General features: G+C 40.5%; 1 protein-coding gene and 1 long non-coding RNA gene across 3 annotated transcripts; one reads left to right on the top strand and one right to left on the bottom strand.

The window, feature by feature from the left end:
• Nucleotides 1–94: 94 nt before the first annotated feature.
• LOC144074884 (uncharacterized) lies at nt 95–5,981 on the bottom strand. 2 transcript variants are annotated; one of them, XM_077601530.1, is made up of 5 exons: nt 5,732–5,981; nt 5,386–5,468; nt 5,106–5,331; nt 4,255–4,380; nt 95–3,517 (listed from the first exon to the last, which is right to left on the bottom strand). In XM_077601530.1, the coding sequence occupies exons 1-5, from the start codon at nt 5,907–5,909 to the stop codon at nt 2,712–2,714; spliced, it is 1,419 nt and encodes a 472-aa protein (XP_077457656.1). In that variant the 5' UTR covers nt 5,910–5,981; the 3' UTR covers nt 95–2,711. The 2 variants fall into 2 exon arrangements, with proteins under 2 accessions (XP_077457656.1, XP_077457655.1); XM_077601529.1 differs by having other exon boundaries at nt 96–3,517; nt 5,106–5,468.
• Nucleotides 5,982–8,864: 2,883 nt separating this feature from the next.
• On the top strand, nt 8,865–22,005 carry LOC144074728 (uncharacterized). Its single transcript, XR_013300372.1, has 3 exons — nt 8,865–8,964; nt 20,891–20,940; nt 21,369–22,005. It is a non-coding gene; the product is annotated as an uncharacterized LOC144074728 (long non-coding RNA).
• Nucleotides 22,006–23,281: the final 1,276 nt, after the last annotated feature.

The following is a 23,281-nucleotide window of genomic DNA, read 5'->3' as shown; positions in this document are numbered from 1 at the left end:
TTACAATATAAAGTCATTTTGTCATTTATTTGTATCAACAGAGAGCAAAAAAAACACACACAAAAAAATGATTTTTCACACCAACTTTACATTCCCAAAAGTAGAAATTCTCGGACCCCGAACAACTTCCCGTTTACGTGATGTAAAAATGCCTTGTACCGATTTCCAATATTACGCCAATCTCTTACACAAAAGCAGTTTTGTGGGACCAAACGAACACGTTAGATTAAAAATAAGACATAAAATGAATTTATATCATAGTCAATATCTCACATGTACGCCTCTCGACACTATAGCGATTGGAAAACTAATAATTTACAATTTAAAAATATTAAAACCGACGCCGAGGACAACAAGGCCAGCTAAAGCCTTGTTTCGGTTCCTACATCATTGTAGGATAACTACCATAACTTTTCATTGGCAATACATCATTTGTCAGTTTGTTTAGTCATTCTTTAGTAAAATGTTTTGATCAAAATAAACAAAATAGGCTACTTATTGCCTGGTCTACTTCCTTTTATTTGCTTAATGCACTTGGTTGGGTGGATTTTTCCGATACAAATGATTGAATTGATGATTGAAAACCCAACAATTCTACCATTCAGTGAAACAGTAAAATAGGATTAAAACTGTGTTTTGCATTTTTTGGTTTATTTTACAAAGAAAAGAACTACATGATGTACTGTTATCCAGTTCTGTGCATTTAAACTTTTAATAAGTCCAAAAGTTTACCGTAAAAAGAAGAAAAATAGAAACAAATGCCTTTTTTATTTCAATAATTAGAACTTCAGTGTTTTAAGGCTCTGAGAGGAAAGACAAACGGTTTAAACTTGAGAAGGGCAACATTTCTTTTGAAAGATCGACCTTTGTGACATTGCCTGTTATTTCCATCACAGATCATTGATTTCTTTTATGGCACAATTTCCAGACAAAATGCCAAACAGCAAACATAGTGTTATCGCTGCTATCTTTACGTTTTTAATCATTAGTTAGCTATTACCAGTGTGGACAGGTGAAAATAAGATGGAAATAATCTTAACTACGGGCAATTTCAACCAGCCTACCATGCATGTTTTGGGGATCAAATATAAAAATGCCTCAACATTGATGACAAGAATGAGGCTTTTATATATTGACTCTGTTCTTTAAAAAAAAAATACTTGACTTTTCATTATGGGCTACCAGGTGTAGCTATTTACGATTTTTTGAGCAAATTGGGGCGGCCCGGCAGATAAGTGGTTAGCGCGTTGGCCTCACAATGGACCTGGGTTCAAATCCAGGTCAGTCCATGATAGGTTTATCATTATTATAGATGTGTATCAATATTATTATATTATATGTACTTGCAACGAAGAGTTATTGACTTTAATACAAAGGGCATTTTAATGCATCTCTTGCAAAAGTAAGGACTGTGGTTCGCATCAAGAGGACTGGGAATGGCCTTGGGCAGGATGGGTTCACAACAAGAACTGTGGACTGTTTTCGGCTTCAGAAGATGAGTCCACAACAAGCGCCCTTGGGAACTGTGGACTGTTTTGGCTTCGCAGGATGGGTCCACAACAAGCGCTCTTAGGAAGATTCGGCAGACCTACAATTGTTTTGATGACTGTGATAAATTGTTATGAGACTCTAAAGTTGTTTAGACTTCTGTGGGGCATGGCGTTAAAATCTTATGAATAAATTAGCGAGGGAGACCTCAAGTTGTTAGAATTATCCTGACCGGGTATGCGGATGGATGTATTCTCTTCTTGCAAGAATTCAACGAAGATGTGACTTCAGATGCCTCTTTTATTGTGAATTTGGAAATACCTAAGGATTATTCCAACAGTCCACCTGTTTGGAGTTTGCATGTTCTACACGGGCCTGCGTGGGTTTTCTCTGGGTACTCCTGTTTCCTCCTACATTCCAATGACATGCATGTTAGGATGATTGGACACTCTAAATTGCCTCTAGGTATGATTGTGAGCCTGAATGTTTGTTTGTATCCTTGTGCCCTGCGATTGGCTGGCCACCAATTCAAGGTCTCCCCCGCCTCTGGCCCGAAGTCAGCTGGGATAGGCTCCAGCACCCCCTGCGACCCTAGTGACGATAAAGCGGTTCAGAAAAGGAGATGATTGGTTTGACGTCATATCAAAAGTGGCTCACAGCTGATTCCTCCTGGCAATTTTGCCTTATTAACCTTGTCGGCGAGCTTGGAATATAAGTACTTACTTACACAGTAACACAAAACATGGCTTTGTACCCGGCCAATTTTTTTTCGCATCAACCTCAATATGGAGACCCAGAGAGGACTTAAGTAGAAACACCATGAGGAACTGTTGCCGTGGCTGCTTCGAAAGTGGATAGTGTTTGTCGCCCAAGCAGGTGGTAACTAAAATGGCGGAGTGTTTACTTGCTTAAGTAGTGCTGTCACATGCTCATATTTGCAAATAGGCACTTTAAAAATACTCTTTTTGAAAACGTGTTTGAAAAATGTCATTTTTACACTCATTTTAAGTTGTCATTTTATAAGGAAGGATATTATGAAGGAATTTTGTTAGTTTTATATTATGAAGTGATATTTTATTTGAATTTATTTATGCTTGGTCAGTCATGAAATAATTGCTAATTTGGAGCTCTGAATCACTCTTCCACTAGGAGTCCTTCAATATACAGAGAAATTGAGGCATATTTGACAACATTACGTCAGAGCTTGTTTTCGAGATTTACATTTACAAAATGAGCTTCGTCTTGAGTGTCGGGCTGATGAGGGGGCTGAGTCTTGACGTTATATTTCCATGGGAATGAAAGGACTGACTGAACCTGGCAAGAAACATCCTCCGGTAGACCCATACCTTCTCGGGTTCTCGCCCACTTTTCCGGCATTGCTCTTTGTAAAGACGATGCATTTGAGCCACTGTCAAATTTGGGGAAAGACACGTCATATTCTGTTGCGTGCTGTAGCTTGGAAACAAATTGATGTGATCTTTAATGGCCTGCAAAGACTCATTGCTGACTCTTTTTCGATTGTAGTGCTTGCCTCTACCATCGGGAGAAGGTAAACCTTCACCTCTCTCGATCTGTTTTTGGAGCGCTCGGTCGACTCGTCCGTTTGAGACGCATAGTGTCGCCAGAAAAAATGTCTTGCAAACCTCTACATAGCCACTACGGGCCGTGGTCAAGCTGTATTTCCGAGAGTAGGCGCGGTTTTTGGGCTCCCCCACATCTTGCTGCTGTCGCTGCCGTCGTCGTCTTTGGATGTTGACTAACTTGACGGAAGTACAGATAAAAGTGTTCTGCAGATCGAAATCACCCAGGTCCCAGAAGTTGTGAAATATCGACCGGCGTTCTTCTTCCGAGACCTGTTCAATGCATTTGAGTCGGCACAAATGGTGCGGTAGAGCGACCAGGTTTTTCTTCGGTACAGCTATCCCTCTGGTGTTCACGTAGGCCTTGCCCTTGTTTCTGGCCTCTTTCATTTTGCTTCGCAGCCACTCGGGTTGACGACTTATTCTCTTTTTGTCCGCTGACGGTGAGCCTGAAATACAAAGTTTGAAATTGACACTAATGCTTGCCATAACTGCTGTCAAGTGTGGAAAAAGAAAGTAGATATATACGCCAACGTGGTTGAAACTATGACTTTCTTTTGGGTGGAAAATATTGCTTGTTTTTTTATTGTTTGTAATTTGTAGTGTTAAACATTTTGACATGGTATATAGCAGGGATGTCAGACTCAGGTTGGTTCGCGGGCCGCGTTAACGTCAACTCGATTTCATGTGGGCCGGACCATTTTAGATATAATATTTAGATTTTTTTTTATAAATGGATTAAAAGACCTGAATATTCAGTTTTTTATAGATCTAATACAATGTTTATTTTAGCTTTTTAAAAAATATATTTTTAGATTTTACAAAATGATTTTTGAACTAAAAACACAGAAAAAAATGATTAAAAAATTACAATTATTGATTTAAAAGGGGGAAAATCAGGAAATTTAATATACATCTATACTTTTCATTTGAATTTGATCCTAAAACAGAAAGTCGGCACTCATGATTTACTTTCCCGGGCCACACAAAATGATGCGGCGGGCCAGATGTGGCCGCCACTTTGACACATGTGGTATATAGAGACCAAACAAAAAGTGTTTGAACAAAACGACAAAAAAAACTGCCAAGACAGTCGAGCACCTTAAGGGTTAAATCTGTTTTACAGTCGGGACCACTGCCTGAGGAACAGATATGTATTTCAGAGTCCTACATATAATCTATTCACCTTGCGTTTCTTTACACATAATGTGTTCTGCATGGCATGTGGGGCTTGTACTTTTTTCCAAAAGTGAGCCACTGTCATCATCTTCCGTCTCAAAGGTTAGATCCCAGTCACAGTCACCGAGGTTACCTTGAATAAAAGAAAAAAAAAAATGAAAAGGTTGCCTTTGAGCAGTTCCACTTTTATGATGCAAACCAATCTTTTTAAGTAAGTTCAATTGTCATGCCTGAAAAGTAGAAGGACTAAAGTCTTCTAAAGCGTGTGAATTTTATACCCAAAAGTGAAGCTCTTCCCACACTGAGCAAGTAAAAGGTTTCACTTCTATGCACCTCTGCACACAAGTTAACATGGCCAGAAAGTCACAACTAAAGTGATGCAAACAGCCCCCCAACGACGTAAGGATAATTTTTGTAAACTGTAAATATAATATAATTACGAGACATTCATTTTTTATTACGTTACATTTATTTGCTTTAAAATAGCCCAGAATGTGCCTTTTAAATTTTTTGTTTGTTTGCCCTTTTTGGTGCTTGGTGAATATTCTCTTCTCAATTGAATTTTTGGTGGGAGTGACTAGCATGTATCTAGAGGTGCAAACTTCTAGGAAATTGCAAAGAGATAATCTCATAGAGGGCGGCCCGATGGAGCGAGTGGTTAGCGCGTTGGCCTCACAGCTCTGGGGTCCTGGGTTCAAGTCCAGGTTGGTCCATCTGTGTGGAGTTTGAATGTTCTCCCTGAGCCTGCGTGGGTTTCCTCCAGGTACTCCGGTTTCCTCCCACGTTGTGGTTAAGAGTAAACCAAGTTGAGATGCTCTTGGAGGAGAAAATAAAAACTTTCCTTCTGCTTGTGTTTACCTTCAGCATGTTCGTGGCTCCTCAAAAGTTCTTCCGTGTCGGAGCTGTCCGACAATGGCGCCAAGAGATTGTCGGCTGGGGATTCTACACGGGGGTCTTCTCCAGGACTTTGACAATTAAACCGGGAACACTGGGATGCTTGGACATCTTCATTGTCGCCCATCAGGTTGAACTCATTGATATCAGTCTCTTCCTTCTCCTCTTTGAAGACAGATAGCTCTGGAGCCTCTTCTTTCTCTCTCAACTCTGGAGCCTCTTCTTTTTCGCTCAACTCTGGAGCCTCTTCTTTCTCGCTCAACTCTGGAGCCTCTTCTTTCTCTCTCAACTCTGGAGCCTCTTCTTTCTCTCTAAACTCTGGAGCCTCTGTGACAAAAATATAGTCATAGTGCAAATTAAAGGAAGAATCTAACAAATTTACTCTGTCCCAAGTCCTCCTTTTTCCCCCTCTTAGATTTTTTGTGGGGGTTCTGTTAATTGAATGTGGTAGTAATTGTCTGTCAACTGTGGATCGGTGAAGGCTTTTAGACATGTGTTGTGATTAAGGTGATCAAATCAAGAACAATTTTGTTATTGAAATAGTATTCAATTTAACGCCTCTCTATGAACAACTGGAAGTGTGAAGCAACCTTGGATGTGGATGGCATTTTGAGTGTCGTAAACCTCTTCGAGTAATCGTCGTTGTCGCTCGCTTTCCTCTCTCGCGCCACAAAGTTGCTCCTCGTAAGACGCGATCGTCCTTTCAAACAAGGCGAAGATTTCATCCGCCGCCGCGATTAATCGTTGTCTCACCATATCTTTCAACATTTTGATGCTGTTTCCCAACAGCACTCGTTGGCAGCGGGGGCTTGTTTTGAAGGGATGCTAACTTCCGCCTTCTCTTCTTCGGTGGTTTTCGTTTCCATCCCAAGTAGATCACATCTATAGAAAGATAATGTGTCCTGTTACCAACCTCGATGGTTGTTATCACTTGTTTGCCGTTTTGTGTCAGTGTCATTTGCTGAACATAACGTTATAGTCAAAGGCGAGCGTACTTTGAAATAACTATAAAATACTTATTTTTTTAAACTATTTTTATATTAGGGCTTATTTTTTCGTAAATTTCAGAGACGCAGGATATGTATAAAACGAAAACGAAACTTTTTTTATTAACGCTTTTAATTGACAGCCCTAATATCCATGCATTCAAGACTGAGGAAAACCAATATATAAATCATAATGAAAAATAAATAAATACAAAGTATACAATATTTAACATAAATGTCAAATATTTCAAATTATTTATTAATTATTGATTGATTATTCGTTTATTATTGTTTATTATTCATTGTTATTATTTATTGATTATTAATTAACGTATTTTGTTGTTGTTATTTGTGCACTTCGTGGTGGAGCTTTAAATCTCTTTGTACTTTTATAATGATAATAAAAGCTTTCAATTCAATTCCCTTCAATTCAATGCAAAGGGGTTTTACAAACATGAAGTAAAACGCATTCAATCTGGCGCAAAAAATAAATGTTTTTAAAGCCTTTGAATGTATTTGACACCATTAAATTGAGGTTTTGCACAGGTTTTTAGAGTTTACACGCATGAAAAATGAATTTAGCCAAAATAAAATCAGATTATAAAGTATTTTAAAATTGTGTTCATAGCTTTCAACGAGCTAGCTTTAATGCAATAGTTGAGATTTGAATTGCTGAGTGGCAAGAAGGAAAAGGAACGTTCAAAAAGCATTTTCATAATTCAGGGCCTTGTTACGGCACACTGCAAAGATTGACCGCTAGATGTCAGAGTTGTGACGTGTGAGGATTTAAGGTCCTCAACATAGTTCTTTCTTTCGCCTTCAACTTCCCAACTTCCTTCTTCTTCATCACTCCCAACCTCCCTGTATCCTTCCGCGGGGGGTGCTGGAGCCTATCCCAGCCAACTATGGGGCCCAGGCGGGGGACACACGGGATCAGTGGCCAGCCAATCTCAGGAGACAAGGAGAGGAACAACCAATCACGCTCACACTCATACCTAGGAGCAATTTAAAGTGTTCAACCAGCCCATTTTGCATGTTTTTTTGGGATGTGGAAGGAGAGCGGAGTACCCGGAGAAGAGCCACGCAAGCATGGGAGAATATGCACATACTATTGAACCCTCAATCTCAGAACTGTGGGGCCAACGTGCTAACCACTCGGCCACTCGGGTCAAGGGTTTGATCCCAGGTCCAGACTCTCCTGTGTGGAGTTTTCATGCTTGGGTTTTCTCCCAATACTCCGTTTTTTCCCCCACATCCCAAAGACAGGGTAGGTTGGTTGGACATTCTAAATTACTCCTAGGTATGAGTGTGAGGGTGAATGGTTGTCCGTCTCCTTGTGCCCTGCGATTGGCTGGACACCAATTCCGGGTGTACCCCGCCTGGGGCCCATAATTGGCTGGAATAGGCTCCAGCACCCCCTGAAACTCTGAGGATAAGCGGTTCAGAAAATGAATGCATGTATTTATAAATTAATATTGCTAATAATGTTGCCTAAATATTCACTAATCTATACTTATTATTTATAATTGCGACTATGTGCCAACCAATGGTACAGTGGTTCCTCTGCCTGACTTGTTTTTTTTCCACTTAGTGGAGGTGTGCCCGTTTCATTGTGCCCTGCTACCGGCTGGCAACCAATTCAGGGTGTCCTCCGCCTGCTGCCCATGGTTGCCTGCGCGACACTTGTGTGAATAAGGGGTATGCTACATGAATGAATTATTGTGAATCAATTTTGTGAACTGTTGAAGAGAACTTCTCCGCCCTCACGTTGGCGTCAAAATCATCATCATAGACAACAACAACAACAACAACAAACACAACAACAAAATCCAATTATCTTTCATGGCATTTCTGCACGGTTACAACATCCAAAATTGTCAAAAAAGGCTCATTCCAAGGACTAGGGAATGCACACATACACTCACAAAACACCAGAGTCTATTCTTTTCTTCAACAAATCAATTTCACACTCAGATTCCAACTTGTATGCAGCCATCCGATTGGCTTTTTGCTCCCTTTTCATTCATTTTTTGGTGGATTTCTGACCGTGACTCATCATTTCGGTGACAAAGGACTTCAAAGGTGATGGATTTCTGTTCGCACACTTGATTAAAGGAAATGCTTGATGCGTTTTTGGTCACTATTTAGAAGCCATGTAGCCATGTCAATTTTTTTCTGAGTTCAAAAAAATGCAAATACAAGATGCATTACATTTTATTTCTCAAATCATTCATATCAATTTGAGACAATTGAATGCAAATAAACCATCTGTTATTTATTCATCCATTATCTCTACCACTTATTGTCACAAGGGATGGGGGATGCTGGAGCCAATCTTAGCTAACTACAGGCACCCTGAATTAAAAAAATAAATAAATAAGCAGGGCATTGACGGTTCATTGACTTTTGGGCCGATGAAAGTTTGATTTAGTGAAAAGATAGAAACATTTTATCTCTAATCCTTATAAAGCGTTTGTTATATATTTATATATATGTTTAGATTCTCACACTATATTTGTGCATCGTAGAGTTACATTTTTTGATGTTGGCCAGAAACGGCTGTCGGATCCTAATAGACGAGTGATTGAAATTCTTCACCTTTTCTAAGTGTGTAAACTCAAGATTTGTATTTGTTAAAGCTGAAAGCAGAGTTGATGTATGGATCGTTGTTTTTTACATGATGTCATAAATGCACCATGTGGCTGATTGGTCTGGGAGTTTCCAGGTGTGGGAAAACTGTTTTCTTTCCATGTTTACTATGACTCAGGTTGATATGTTCGTGCTCTCGTGGGCTTCATGTGTAGCCTTGATTGGCCCTGATTTGTCTGCATTTTGAGGTACGTATAGCTAGCTAACTTTGGGCCTCCTGTGCTTTGTAAACAGTGCATTTTTGCAGAGTTCTGGGTGCAAGTTTGATGGTCATCGTTAACACAATCAAATGATTGTGAATGTGCATTTAAAGTGTTGCTGCTGCTTGGTTAATTTGGGTAATTTGTGTTGGTGGTTATTGTTTCCAATGGGGTTAGGCTGACTATGTGGGGGCTGCTATCTTGTTTTTTTTGTAAGTAAACTTCATTTTAACCTTAGCTCAGAATATTCATGTTTTCTTTCAATTTCAGGATCCCCATGACAGAGAATTCTATTTCTAAATATTCTTCAAACTGATATTGTGCTCTACTTTGTTTTGGTATCCTACTGATGCTTTGGCTTGATTGAATTGAACTGCTGAATTGCTTCCCATATCATATCTGTACATTTTGCTTGATTGATTTGAAGTGCTGAATTACTTCTGTATTATAGCTGTACATATGTCCAAACTATTCCACAAAGGGCCGCAGTAGGTGTGGGTTTTCATTCCAATCCATCAAGAGGACACCCTTTCACCAATCTGGTGTCCTATAAGTGCAATCAGTGGATTGCAGTCAGGTGCTTTTTTGTTTTCTGCAGAAATCTCATTGGTCAAAATCTCTGTGCTGGATCGGTTGGAACAAAAACCTGCAACCACAGTGGCCACCCCTACTGTACATAATTGTATACAAATGTTTGCTGTGCTATGGGTGTAACTGAAATTTTCATTTCTCATGTAACCCACTTCTCAAAAGAGAATTTTCTTATAGCGCAACAACTGTCTTTTCGTTCTAAACAAGCAGGCCGGTCCGCCTGCGTGGAGTTTGCATGTTCTCCCTGGGCTGCGTAGGTTTTCTCTGGGTACTCCAATTTCCTCCCACGTCCCAAAGACATGCATGGTAGGCTGGTTGGACAATCTAAATTATCCTATGTATGACTGTGAGCATGAATGGTTATTTATCTCCCAGTGCCCTGCATTTGGCTGGCCACCAATTCAGGGTGTCCCCCGCCTCATCCCCAAAGTCAGCTGGGATAGGCTCCGGCACCCCCCGCGACATTAGTGAGGATAAAGCGGTTCAGAAAATGAATGAATGAATGCTGCACCTAGGGTGCATCTATAGATTTTCTAAAGGTGCAGAGATGGCACACATCCTCCAATGTGAAGCAAAATGCACGCAGCTGCATGCATTTTCTAACTTAAGTAGGCGAGAATAAACCACCATTGACTGTAACTAAGCCAGCCACTTTTGAGTTTCCGTCGGTCCATGCCTGATCCCCCATGTTGGTGTCAAAGTAGGCATGTTTCATGGCACAAATAAGCAAACGGAAACCCTCCTACGCGTGGAATGAAAGAAAGTTGAAGAAAAAGGCTCCTGGCAAGTTGTCCATATCAGAGAGGAAGTTGAAAGGGGTTCAGCGTACGCTGATGTGACACATGTGCTACGAGATAGTCACGCTAATGTTGTCAGAAAGGAACTGCGCGCAATGCAGAGTGAGTGGGTCGGACGCGTGGTGATGGTGGCAAATTTGGGAATGAAAGGGGAATACCGCTCACTATTGTAATCATCAAGGATGGGAGCGTGAATTGGGGGGAGTTTGTCATATGAAAGGAACATTAGTGATGGTGGTGTCAAACATGCCAAATTTGCTGGGACTACAGTAATGAATCAATTACAAGCCCTTTGAGAGCATATCATAGCGTCTTAAGCCGATCTTCTAGTATAGAAGGCCTTTCGCTTGCTCAAATGCGGAGCAAAAAAAGCTTGTGAATTAAATCAGTCAAATTTTCTTTGATCTTGAAAACATTCTGCGGCGTTCATGGCGATATGGAATGTCAAATGGAGATATCATATTGAGCTTGATCCTAACACGTTCCTTTTGGTTTTTAAACCGTGAAGTGCTAAAATGAGCCCTAAACTGACAGACTTGTTGTATGTTTTGAGTCGTGGCTTCCTGATACTTTTTACGGGTTTACTTATGATGGACACAATCACCGAGTTTAATGTTCCCATTTGCAAATGGTGGTGTGGTGCATGACTTATTATTACAAAATCTTACAGTTCTTTGGTCAAGGATTTTATCTTGGGATTCTTTGTAAAGTTTTGTATGTTTTTCTCCTTGCCTGTGTGGGTTTTCCCTGAGTACTTTGATTTAAAGTAGATTAGATAACTTTATTCATCCTGTATTCGGGAAATTTCACTGTCACAGTAGCAAGAGGGTGAGAATACAGGAAAATACATTTTAGACATCAATAAATAGGAAATAAATAAGGTAATACAAAAATTAAATACATTACATGCATACACATATATACATGTACATACATCTACATATACATACATACACATATACATATGGTTGGTCTTAACATTCAGCCATTTCCTTTGTTAAAAAGCCTGACAACTGATGGGAGGAAGGATAGTTTTAAAAGGATATTTAAAAGGAAATGCCTCTGCATTCCCGCTTTTAATTGTAACCATGGTCTCACAGCATAATATAAGGCACATGTCCCTTTAAAAATACTTTTTAACAGGATATATTCCTCCCACATCCGCAAACATTGCATGATAACTTGATCGATTGCTCGAATCAATGATTGGTTGTTTGTCTATGTGTGCCTTGTGACTGACTGAATGTATGTTTCATCCTTATATTCTTTGCAAAGGTTGTAGCTTTTTTTCCTGCCTGTGTGGGTTTTCCCCGGGTACTTTGGTTTCCTACCACATCTGCAAACATTGCATGATTGGTTGCTCCAATCAATGATAGGCTGTTTGTCTATGTGTGCCTTGTGACTGATTAAACGTATGTTCCATCCTCATATTCCGACGCTCTCCTTCACATGAAAGTCAAGGATATTTAAATGACGTGCAAAGCAAATCCTTTCCAATGTCAAAAAAACAATACTCTTATTTACGGATTATTTATGGATTAGAAGATGCAGTTTGACTGGCAGGTACTGTGCAGCGACAGTGTTTGTCTGTATTAAAAGTGTTTGAAAAGTCATCCAAAATTTTTTAGAGCCAAACTTTGAAAGTCGGAAATAAGTACGTGGACCACCCATTTTCACTGAGTTTTGTTGGAAAAGCAAAGACAGATGCATTGTTTTCAGGGTTTATTCATGTCCAAGTTACACTGGCATGGCCATGGTTTTCTTGAGAACGAGTAGCTGGTCAACATGTTTAAGGGTAAGGACACTTTTCTGAACACACTAAACCAAGGGTCTCAAACTCAGTTTGGTTGGCGAGCCAGATTCATGCCGACTAGATTTCACTATAAGATGAGCATCCACAGCCTGTTTTACTGATTTGGACATCTATTTTTGTCCATGGTAAGCAATTAGTTAATTTTGCATCAATTTCTTGTCAATTTAGGGTACTTACAGGTCATGTTTGTAAATTTTGCAGTATTTCTTATTTATTTTGTGGGGATTTTAAGGGCTGTCCCTATTGGTTGGTCGCTTTCTGATAATTTTTGGGCATTTGCTGGTTACTTTCTGTTGGTTTTTGGGCATTTGAAGGTTCCTTGTTAACTCATCGGCTGCCATTGACGACGCCGTTTTGACTACAGGGCACGAAAGAAGGAATGTGACTGCGGAGAGGAAATTGAGCAAAGTGCAATAGTCCACGCACTCAATCACACAGTTCACAAGATTCTAGTTTTACGGCACCCATAAAAAAAAAAAGCATTTGATGAATGAACTACAAAGTGCAGCAGAACAACCCGAAAGCCCAGATCGAATCCTCCAGTGGGCCACTTCTGGCCCGCCAGCCGTACATTTGACACTCCTGCCCTAAGCTATTGACACACGTTTTTCAAAATGCCATTGAAAACAATGTTCTAGCTGCTACATTCGTTCCAAGAACACTTTGGATTTTCAGCAGCAAATCCACATTCTCTTCAGGATATACGGCTGCCAAGGTCAAAGATCAGGATGTTTAGTTGAATTTCAGTGCTTGGAGTTGTCATCCCTCCCACGGAGGAGGCCAAGCACCACATCCATCTTATAGTTGAGCCCACTGAATGGTCACCCATCTTAGGGTAGACTTCTCTGACCTGGATGTTTTCAGCCTTGATGAACCCATCCACCAAGCTCATCCAATTCAGGTCGCCCTGCCCAACACCTTTTGAAAATAGCGGTAGGTTAGTGGTAGGTTAATGCAACGCGAACATTCAATTTAGTAGTTAAGCTGCAAATGAGTGAGGGATCAGCATTGTCGTATTGGGCTCTCAGTTCAGTTCTTTTTCATGTTCTGGCCTCCGGGTTCAACGGATATGTTCGGTTGAATGAGCCATGTTTTATTTGGAAATGCCTCTTTGCATTCCCGCTTTTAATTATAGTCATGGTCTCACAGCATAATATAAGGCCAAGGTCCCTTTAAAAATACCAAGATACTCTTCTGTGTTTTTTAGAATTTAATTGCTAGCATTACCCCAGTAAGTGCAGTAGCCAAATAAATTACAAGCTCCATCCCCCCCAAAAAACAGACATATTCCGTCGGTTTCATGGGTTTTATGTGATGTGGGCTTATGTGTAAAAATTTGGTACCGGCCAAAAGTAGATGCATATCTTTAGGTTACAATATTGCCAAGGGTCCAGTAAATTTCAGTTTTGTATCCGACCATAAGCATTTACTGGTGGCAACTGCTGGATGAGTGCAACTTACCTACAGGCTTGCTGTGCAGATGAGAGAAATTGGATAAGGATTAATGGTGGTGTTTTTGCGTATCTCTTCGTCCTCCTCCTAAAGGGTGGTTAGGGGTCTGCCTTGGCAAACCGACAGGGCCCCATCCGCTATGCACACGGGTGGAAGGACATGATGCGCTCACTCTCCCCTCGGTTGGTGGGAGCAACGCCGAGCAGCCCTGGCGGCTCCCGCACAGCAGTTTTATTTTCTGCATGACTACAACACCGCAGAGTGGGTACATGCATGACTAGGTGCAACCAGGCACATTCAGGTAAATATAATTTTTGGTGCTAGGATTAGCGATGAAGAGGAAAAAGTAGGATGTCGACTCTTTTTAATGCTCACAAGGGATGTCCTAATACAGTGGTACCTCGAGATACGAGCTTAATGCGTTCCGGGACTGAGCTCCTATGTCGATTTTCTCGTAACTCAAACGAACGTTTCCCATAGAAATGAACTAAAAACAAATTAATTTGTTCCAACCCTCTGAAAAAAACACCAAAAACAGGATATTGGATTGGAAAAAACATTTTTATTTGTTCTAATTCGCCATGTATTAACAAAGTAACAAATAACTAGTGGTTTAATACTACTAAAATGTGTTTAATATTATTAAAATTAGACAAATTTCGCGGAGGGGAGAGAGACGGACAGAGGGGGGGAGACTTTTTGCACGGCAACGCGCTCATAACATAACATGAACAAATTTAAATGAACTTGAATTATGATGCATACACACAAAAATATGTTTAATCTAACCTTACACTAAACTCAATTCTAATTTTGTTTTAAATTTTGATACCTTCTCCCGGGTTAGCTCTATTTGCTCCGCCTCCACCCTGACTTTCAGATGCAACCTATCGAGGTTTATTTGCTTTTGTCTTCCCTTCAAAATATTCCCAAAATGTTGCACACAAATGTCCTCACAATAGGATAACGCATGACCACTTGCCAACGAGAAGTAGTATATAAGCCATTCGCACTGACTAACGGGAAAAAACCCACAAAAAAATACAACGCTCCGCCCAGTGACATTACACGAGGGAGTTGCGACCAGAGACATGACACGAGGGCGTTGCGGGGAGAAAAACAGTGCCCATGATGTTATTATGAGCAGCTTCTCGCGTCCGCTGTCTGCTCGTAAATCAAAATTTGTCTCGTATCTCAAGATAAATATTTGCTCAAAATTTTACTCGTATCTCAAATTGCTCGTATGTCGGGGCACTTGTATGTCGAGGTACCACTGTACTGGGTACCCACTTCACATTACTTGCATTGCATGTGAAATCACCTTGCCCTATCATGCCCTTATCTGCCCTATCTTCCCTCCTCTAAACCTTTCCATGCCCTCAGGCTGACCAACCGATGTTTACCCTGCCTTCCATCAGTGGGGCGAAGGGTTTGTTCGTCTGGTGGTGATCCTCCTGGTGTGTGCGGCTGCTCATCTTGTCGACAGTCTCGTGCATGTCCTGTCTCAACTTTGATTGGGCCGGTGGGGGCACTTTAGCCTTGATGTATTGTTTACAATTCCTTGCACCGTCGGCTGCACAAGGGTTGATCAGTGGACTTTCATGGCTTACGTCAAGGCGCTCTGTCCCCACGAGTGTCCGCATACCCCGCAATGGGGGGCTTATAGTTGGAACTTGAAGGCTGTGCTGGAGGGATGAAATAGAACGAAAGTTACGTCTGTAACTACGGTTCTATGAATCCCGTATTACCGCCAGAGCGTTCGGTCACTCAGATTTCTTGTGCTCACACGAGAAAATTGTATCTATGGTTGAACTGGAGCTATATACCATTCCGGGGGTCAACCTGGGGTCACAAGTGACCTTGTTGATATTGGTACACTGCGAATGTGCGAAGGGATTATTGAGTGCTTTAAGCACCACCTCTGGCGGCCATCCGGGATTTATAGAACCATAGTTACATAAGTAAAACCTTTGTTTCATGCCTCCTTGGTATTTTGCAAAGGAAAAACTAAAATTTCATATCCATCAGGGTTCGTTTTGGAACATATCCTACGCATTTTGGGGATTGCATAGCAATTGAAAAGGCTGTAAGACATTGTTTCGACCAGTCACCACCTGGCGAATGCATCAAGTCACCAGTGTGGTTGGTGCAAATGAGCAGTAATGAGCGGACAGGGGATCGGGCCTTTCACTTACAACGTAATCAAGGCCTTATCTCGAGCTGAGTTGCTGCCTGCTACTATTATCTTTTGTACGCGGTCAGCCCACCGTCTCTTCCATGTTCGCGCACAATACAGCTGCCTGCTCTTCAACCCACTGGCATTACACAACATCAAATGAGATCATCACCAAAAAGAACAGCACTTCATACTGGTGAGAGCGTTTGATAAATAGACACGCAATGTGTTTTATAACACTCCTTTTTGTGAAAATTGGGCATCCAAAATGTTCTTTTATCGGTAGTGATCAGCAGTTTGGAGGGTCATGTTTGAGGGATTTTTTTTAATTCTCTCATTTGGACGGGTTACCATGTGAAATGGTACAAATATTATAGATAAAAAATTATCCAGATTAAATAGTATAAAGAATAATGAATTAATGTAAAGCATGTAAAGGCATCTGCCTCAAAATTCTGAAATTGAGGGTTCAATCCTACGTATGTTCTGACCTTCCTGTGTGGAGTCTGCATGTTCTCCCATTGCCTGTGTGGCCTTTTTCCGGGTGCACTGGTTCCCTGACACATTCAAAAAACATGTGTGGTAGGCTGAAGGTATGAGAGTGCCCAAATGGTTGTTCGTCTCCTTGTGCTCTGCGACTGACTGGCAATCGATCTAGGGTGCACCCCACTAGTAACCACAGTTGGCTGGCTTAGGCTCCAGCATCCCCTACGACTCTTGTGAGGATCATCGGTATGGAAAATGAATGAATGAATATTTACAGTCAAGAGTCATAAAGTACAGTGGTACCTCGACATACAATCTTAATCCGTTCCGGGACTGAGATCGTGTGTCGAGCTTTTCAAGACTATGCACGACAACGCACTCGTAACGAAACAAACAAACTTAAATTAACTTGGATTAATAGATACAGACACTCTCAAACATATGTTTAATGTAACTTTACACAAAACTGAACGCCTCCACCTTCACGTTCGCTATCGATGGGCTGTTTGCTGTTGTATTCCCTTCAAAATATTCCGAAAATGATGCACACAAATGTCCTCACAATAGGGTAACGCACGACCACTTGCCAACGAGAAGTAGTCTTGAATAAGTGATCGCGAGAGCTAACAGGCTAATGAAGGAAAAGCAGGAAATGCAACAGCTGCCTACCTACGTATTGATTGTGGGTAATGAAGTTAACAATTTGATTCTGAGAAAGGGTGCCATTGGCTATCGGTGTTGTGTGCACGCGTATACTTCATTACCCAGAAAGCCCTCTTTTTGCCCGCGCATGCCCGTTGTGCATTTTCTGGTCCATGTGTAGGCGAAAGAAACCGTTCAGTGCTCGTAGATATCTGTTATACACAAAAGAGATGCGGCAAGACAGTGCCATGGCCACCTGGCTTGGTCGCATCTCGAAATTTTGATCGTATCTAGGGCGAATTATCCGATCGAAATTTTCATCGTATCTCGAGCATGTCGTAGGTAGAGCTGATCGTAGGTCGAGGTACCACTGTATATCGTATATTTTCTATTTATATTTACTATCAATGCTATTCAATAGAAAATATAACCCAAGAAAAAAACATGGAACAGCAAAAATAGATTATAATTATATTCAAAACTTAGAAAAAAAATCTGCTAACAGTATTAGTACATAGACATGCACACACAAATTCTTAAAATAACTTTAGTTTGACTTGGTTGATTAGTTGAGTAGTCTTCCATTCAACTGAACTATAAGGTTGATTTAATCTTCAGTGACAATTTATACCAACAAGATGAATAGTGAATTTACTGAATTGTTAAAACAAATTATTCTTTGATATAGATACATACGATGAACTGGTATATGGGAGTGTATACATTGTACTGAGTGCTTTCTGATCTTTGTGTTGAGTCCAAGTGCAATATGAAATTTCCCGAATATGGGATGAATAAAGTTATCTAATCTAAAAAAAAAGTGCAACCATGGTACTATAGAAACAGTACAAATTACCTAGACAGGTAAAAATGTGACCAAAGTACATGTGTAAAAATGTGACCAAAGTACATGTGTAAAAATGTGAACTAAAACCATGGAACATGGAAATTAAAATAGAGCTGACAAGATGATGACGTGACCTTTTAAGCAAATTCATAGTACTGTAATTGCTACACCTCCTGAGCTTTGCTTCTCATCTTGAGAACTCCAGTGTGGAGTTGCTAACACGGTTCAGGTAAAGTCAGCCGAGTCCATTCCGTGCCAGGTTGACGGCTTGCTGTAGCTACATTCTCCCACCAGAGTTGGCAGCATCATTACCAACACAGTTAATTGCCACTTATTTCTGCACTTAATGTAAATGGATTCAACATTTGATATGGATGACAACTAAATGGGCAGGAGTCATGAGGAGATGGAGTAGATTGGTGGAGTCATAAATATGGTTGACTGGCTTCTTCCCTCTCAATAGCAACCCAATTGTTAGGGATTCGTTTTGTTGGTTTTTTTCCCGTGTGACCTGTCCTTGGGATTCACCTGTCATTTCCCCGCCCCTGGTGTTTCTGATTGCTCTATTTAAACCTTGTATATCAATCCTTGTCGGGTTGTCTTGTGTTCTACTTAGGTCTGGTGTTCTTGTACGTTTCCCAGTTCACAACCAGTGCTCCTCATTCCCCCCGTCTTCCTGGTAAGGTTTGGTTTTGTTCTTTCTTTGGTTGTTGCTTTGTTAAGTTTTCCCTGGTGTGTAGATTTTATGTTTTATTTCTGGAGAACAAGTTTTTATTATTAAAGATCACGTTAGTGCACCCTAATTCTGCGCTTGTGTATTTATACTCTACTGCAGGGTGTCAGACTCGGGTTGGTTCGCGGGCCGCTTTAATGTCAACTTGATTTCACGTGGGCCGGACCATTTTAGATATAATATTTAGATTTTTTTATTATTATAAATGGATTAAAAGAACTGGATTAAAAAGCCCTGAATATTCTGTTTTTTTATAGATCTAAAACAATGTTTATTTTAGCTTTTTTTATATATTTTTAGATTTTACAAAATGATTTTTGAACTAAAAACTGAAAAAATGGATTAAAAATTTACAATTATTGATTTTAAAGGGAAAATCAGGAAATGTAATATACATCTATACTCTGCATTTTAATTTGATCCTAAAACAGAAAGTCGGCACTCATGAATTACTTTCCCGGGCCACACAAAATGATGCGGCGGGCCAGATTTGGCCCCCGGGCCACCACTTTGACACATGTGCTCTACTGTATGACACTTTTTTGATTTTAATGCAGTGTTTGCACTTTCATATTCGCATGATTTTGTATCATGTGGATTATGTTTGATGTATTTGCTCAGTTTTTTACAGGTATACTTTGATTGCGGCCATTGAATGTGCAATGACACTTTTTATTGTAGTCTGGAAAAAAGTGTTTCCTGAGTCACAAACTCCCAGGTATCGCTTCGCTCCCCCCGTGGCATCGCTCTGCGCTCCCCTTAGGATGCCCTGCCCCACTATTTGAGAAACACTGGGCTACAGCAACCCCTGCAACCCTTTCGAGGATGTGTATACACAGATCATGAACAGTTACCTTTCATTAATAATAGGAATAAGAGTATACTTTGTCTTATTCCAGTTCTTATAATTGTTAATGCTACCTGATGGAGAGCGGTTCACTTGCTTGACTTTGGTACGGGCAAGCATGGGATCAATTCCCGCTTGGTGATGGTTGACTCCACGGGGCCTGCGATTGGTTGGGAGCCAATTTAGGGTGTAACCTGCCTGGTGTTTGTAGCTGGTTGGGATGGGCTCCAGAAACCCCGCCATTCTTGCGAGGATAAGGTACAGAAAACTAATGACTGAATATTGTGGGGCAGTTTTATATTTAAAAAGTCTAAGCCCAACTGGTACGTGTGTGTGTGCGTGTGTGCAAGAATGGGGCAGCTGTAATAGGAGAGTGTGTTTGAGTCCTCCGGCAGCAGTGGTCCTGCCTGCAACCTTCACACCATTAACTTGTAGGTTGAGGCTGACGATGGAAATGTTGGTTACCGTGACAACCACCGCCGCGATGCTGCCCTGCCAACACACACGTAGAGCAATGCCTCTTTTCTTCATCTTTTTTTTTAATGTAACAGGAAGGTGGTGAAGTTTGCGGAGGCGGGCAGGTCACAAACCCAATGTTTTATATTATATTACATTCGGCGCGTGCTACTCATCAGAAAGAGAAGAAGCGACAAGTTTTCAGGCAGACCTACTGTGCCATTTGGTTCACCTCTTTTTAGACTAAAATGATACTCAATAAAGTTATAATTGAGCCGTTTGAGAATAAAGGAGGATAAAGAGATATGAAATGAGACAAGAGACAAGGAAGACTTGAAAATTTGGGAATTTAATTCATATAAGAATGGAGGGTGATAGACCTCAAGTAGACACAATGTACAAAACATCCCACTAAGTATTTGAATCTGAAGACAACACACAGGTGATAATACACAAAGCATATGACAACAAGATGCATGAGATCCATAGATGCTGACAAATTGAATTTAGATTAGGAAAACTTTAGTTTAGACATGACAAATGAGACAATGAATGAGACATGAGACATGCAACATTTCTAAAATGAGATATGAGAGATACATATACATGCGACACGTGAAAGTAATATAAAAGCTGCCTAAAAGAAGGAAAGGACAGCATAGGCATTCATGAAATAAGATTTGAGACCTGGTACATGACGTGATAAAAAAAAGATCCATGAAATGACACATGAGACTAAACACTTGAGAGACAAGATACCAGACAGGAGGAAGTTTTTTGAAATGACGCTGGTGTACCGGAGTTTGTGCGTCAAGTGTGTGATGTAAGTTATGTACATACATGATCTGCTGTCACATAGAACCCCCCGCCTCATTCTCCTCTGTGGAAAAAGGACGTGACATAGAATTAATGAGCATTTGACTCATGCCAAATATCGTCTGCGCTCAGCTTCTTGTTGAAATAGGCTCTCAAATGGAAAATAATACATTCCACTACATGAGGTTAATGAAACAAATACAACTGACCACGAGATGTGACTATATTATGTCTTTTTTTTTTTTTTTTAAACAACAGGATGAAGAAGGACTAACGGGAATGGTGACAGGATTGTATCTACTAGTGCTGTATGTCATTCGATTATTGCTTGATGAAAATAATCTAAAAGATACACAAAACAAGATCTGGGAACAAGGAATGACTTAACAATGAAATATGTTTAATAGTTAGACAATAGTAATAGTAGGAGAGATAAACATGGATGTACACATGTAACCCACAAAGCATCCACCAGCAAGTTTTTTAATAATAATAATAATTTGTCTGACTCAAAACTTTTCAGGTACAAAAGAAAGCGGTTGAAAAATGAGGGGGAGAATTGATAAAATAAAAATACTATTAATAATGTCAAATACCCTAAACCTGAACAAGAAACAACTGATAAAAACAGTATCTTCAATTTTCGCAAAAATATATTCTCTTATTGTCTTAGGCCTAAATCATGATACTGTATATATGATAGGTGATAGATTTTTTTTTTTTTTTCCCCTCACAGAATACCACTATGTGGATTTGTGGAACTCTACATGAGATAGGTGCCCTACGACTAACTGGCGACCAGTCGAGGTTGTAGTTGCCCGAAGACAGCTGGGTTAGGCTCCAGCAACCCTTTCAAGGATGGGCGGTATGGAAGATGGATGATTGAATAGATGAGGTAGAAGAGACATAAAGTCAAAAAAATCATACGATGTGCGAGACATGTCATAATAAGAGAAAAAAATTGTCACTTGGGATGATGAAGAGCCACAAGTCGAGTGACCCTCGCGAGCTACAGCGGGAAAGGATAGCATGTCGTAGGAGGATGAAATCAAGACAGCTGAGGCACTTGAGCACAAGAAGTTCAGATGCATCCACATGGAAACCAGTGTGCCTGCGCGCAAGTGTGTAGGAGTTCGATTTCCTTTTTTCCAAGCAGAGTTATCGAGAGACAATAAGACAGGAGCAGCAGGCGGAGAGATGGATATGGCCATGATATTTCAAGTCCCACAGAATATTACTTCATTTTGTTGAACCTACAAGAATGTGTACTAGATGGATGGGTAATTGTACGGCAAGTATGTGGCGTTTGTTATGAGACAAGTTTCATTATATCTGACGTTTTAGCAGTGGTTAGCATGCCGGCCTCACAGTTTGGGGTCAGGGGTTCGTTCCCGGGTCGGTCCTCGCTGTCGGGAGTTTAAATGTTCTCCCCCGGCCTGCGTGGGTTTTCTCTGGGTACTCGGGTTTCCTCGCACATTTCAAAAACATGCATGGTAGGCTGGTTGGACAATCTAAATTGCCCTTAGGTATGAGTGTGGGTATGGTTGTTTGTCACCTTGTGCCCTGTGATTGGTTGGCCACCCATTGAGGGTGTCCCAAGCCTGGGGCCCATAGATAGCTGGGATTGGCTCCAGCATTCGCGCTCACACTCATACCTAGGGGCAATTTAGACTGTCCAATCAGCCTGCCATGCATGTTTTCGAAATGTGCGAGGAAACCTGAGTACCCAGAGAAAACCCACGCAGGCCCGGGGAGAACATTTAAACTCCACACATGTGGACCAACCTGGGATCGAACACAGCTGTGAGGCCAACATGCTATCCACTCATCCGCTGGGCCACCTATCCTGGTTATACTAATATGAAAAAATATATAGACTTGTACAAAGGGAAACATCTTTGTTTGAATGGGAGTTTGTAATTTGAGCTGGTTTTTATTTAACTGTATGGGTTCTATTTCATTGTCATATTTTATACACAATACTGCATAGCTTCATTGTGTGTTCAAAATATAGCAATGTAGCCTAAACTAGTTTTATTATTTCCTTTCCACAAACACAATATAAATAATAAAAATACACAAAGAATCATTTAAAAAAACATATTTCTTTGTGTACACAATCCTTGCACTGCAGTGCTCTTATGATTGAGGAGTCCAATGTGTTGACAGCTGGCCGTGCTGTTCCCATGGCGACTGCAACCACAAATCTGACATTCACACAATCTGTGCTTCCACACGTGATGTATGATCAGATTGTTTTGGCCATTTGCTGTTTTTATCCACTCAAAGTGTGATATTTACTTGCCTTCAACAAGTCTTGATCTGTTTATGGTCTTCTTTCTTCATCTTTGTGGTCTGTAGAGGTGGTAAGATTTGTTGTCGATGGTATAACATGACATTTAATTTGAAAAATATCGACTTTAAGATTTTTCCTTATTTAGTCCGTTTTGAAAAGTCTTGTTTTGTTTTCTCCCTTAAAATTTTGCTCATTGTTGGTTTTGGTATATTCCATAAGTAACGGTAAAAAAAGTCTATAGGCTTGATCTTGAACTACAGTATATTAAATTCTCCCGCTTTCAGAAAGTCTTAAGTTGTGCTCATCTTTGTGTATTTGCCGTCTAGAGTAGATTTGTTTCTTATTTGAAATCT

This window comes from Stigmatopora argus, chromosome 5 (genome assembly GCF_051989625.1).
Source record: "Stigmatopora argus isolate UIUO_Sarg chromosome 5, RoL_Sarg_1.0, whole genome shotgun sequence".
NCBI lineage: Eukaryota > Metazoa > Chordata > Actinopteri > Syngnathiformes > Syngnathidae > Stigmatopora > Stigmatopora argus.
The sequence above is the reverse complement of the archived record's forward strand: the minus strand, read 5'-3'. Positions and strand labels throughout refer to the sequence as shown.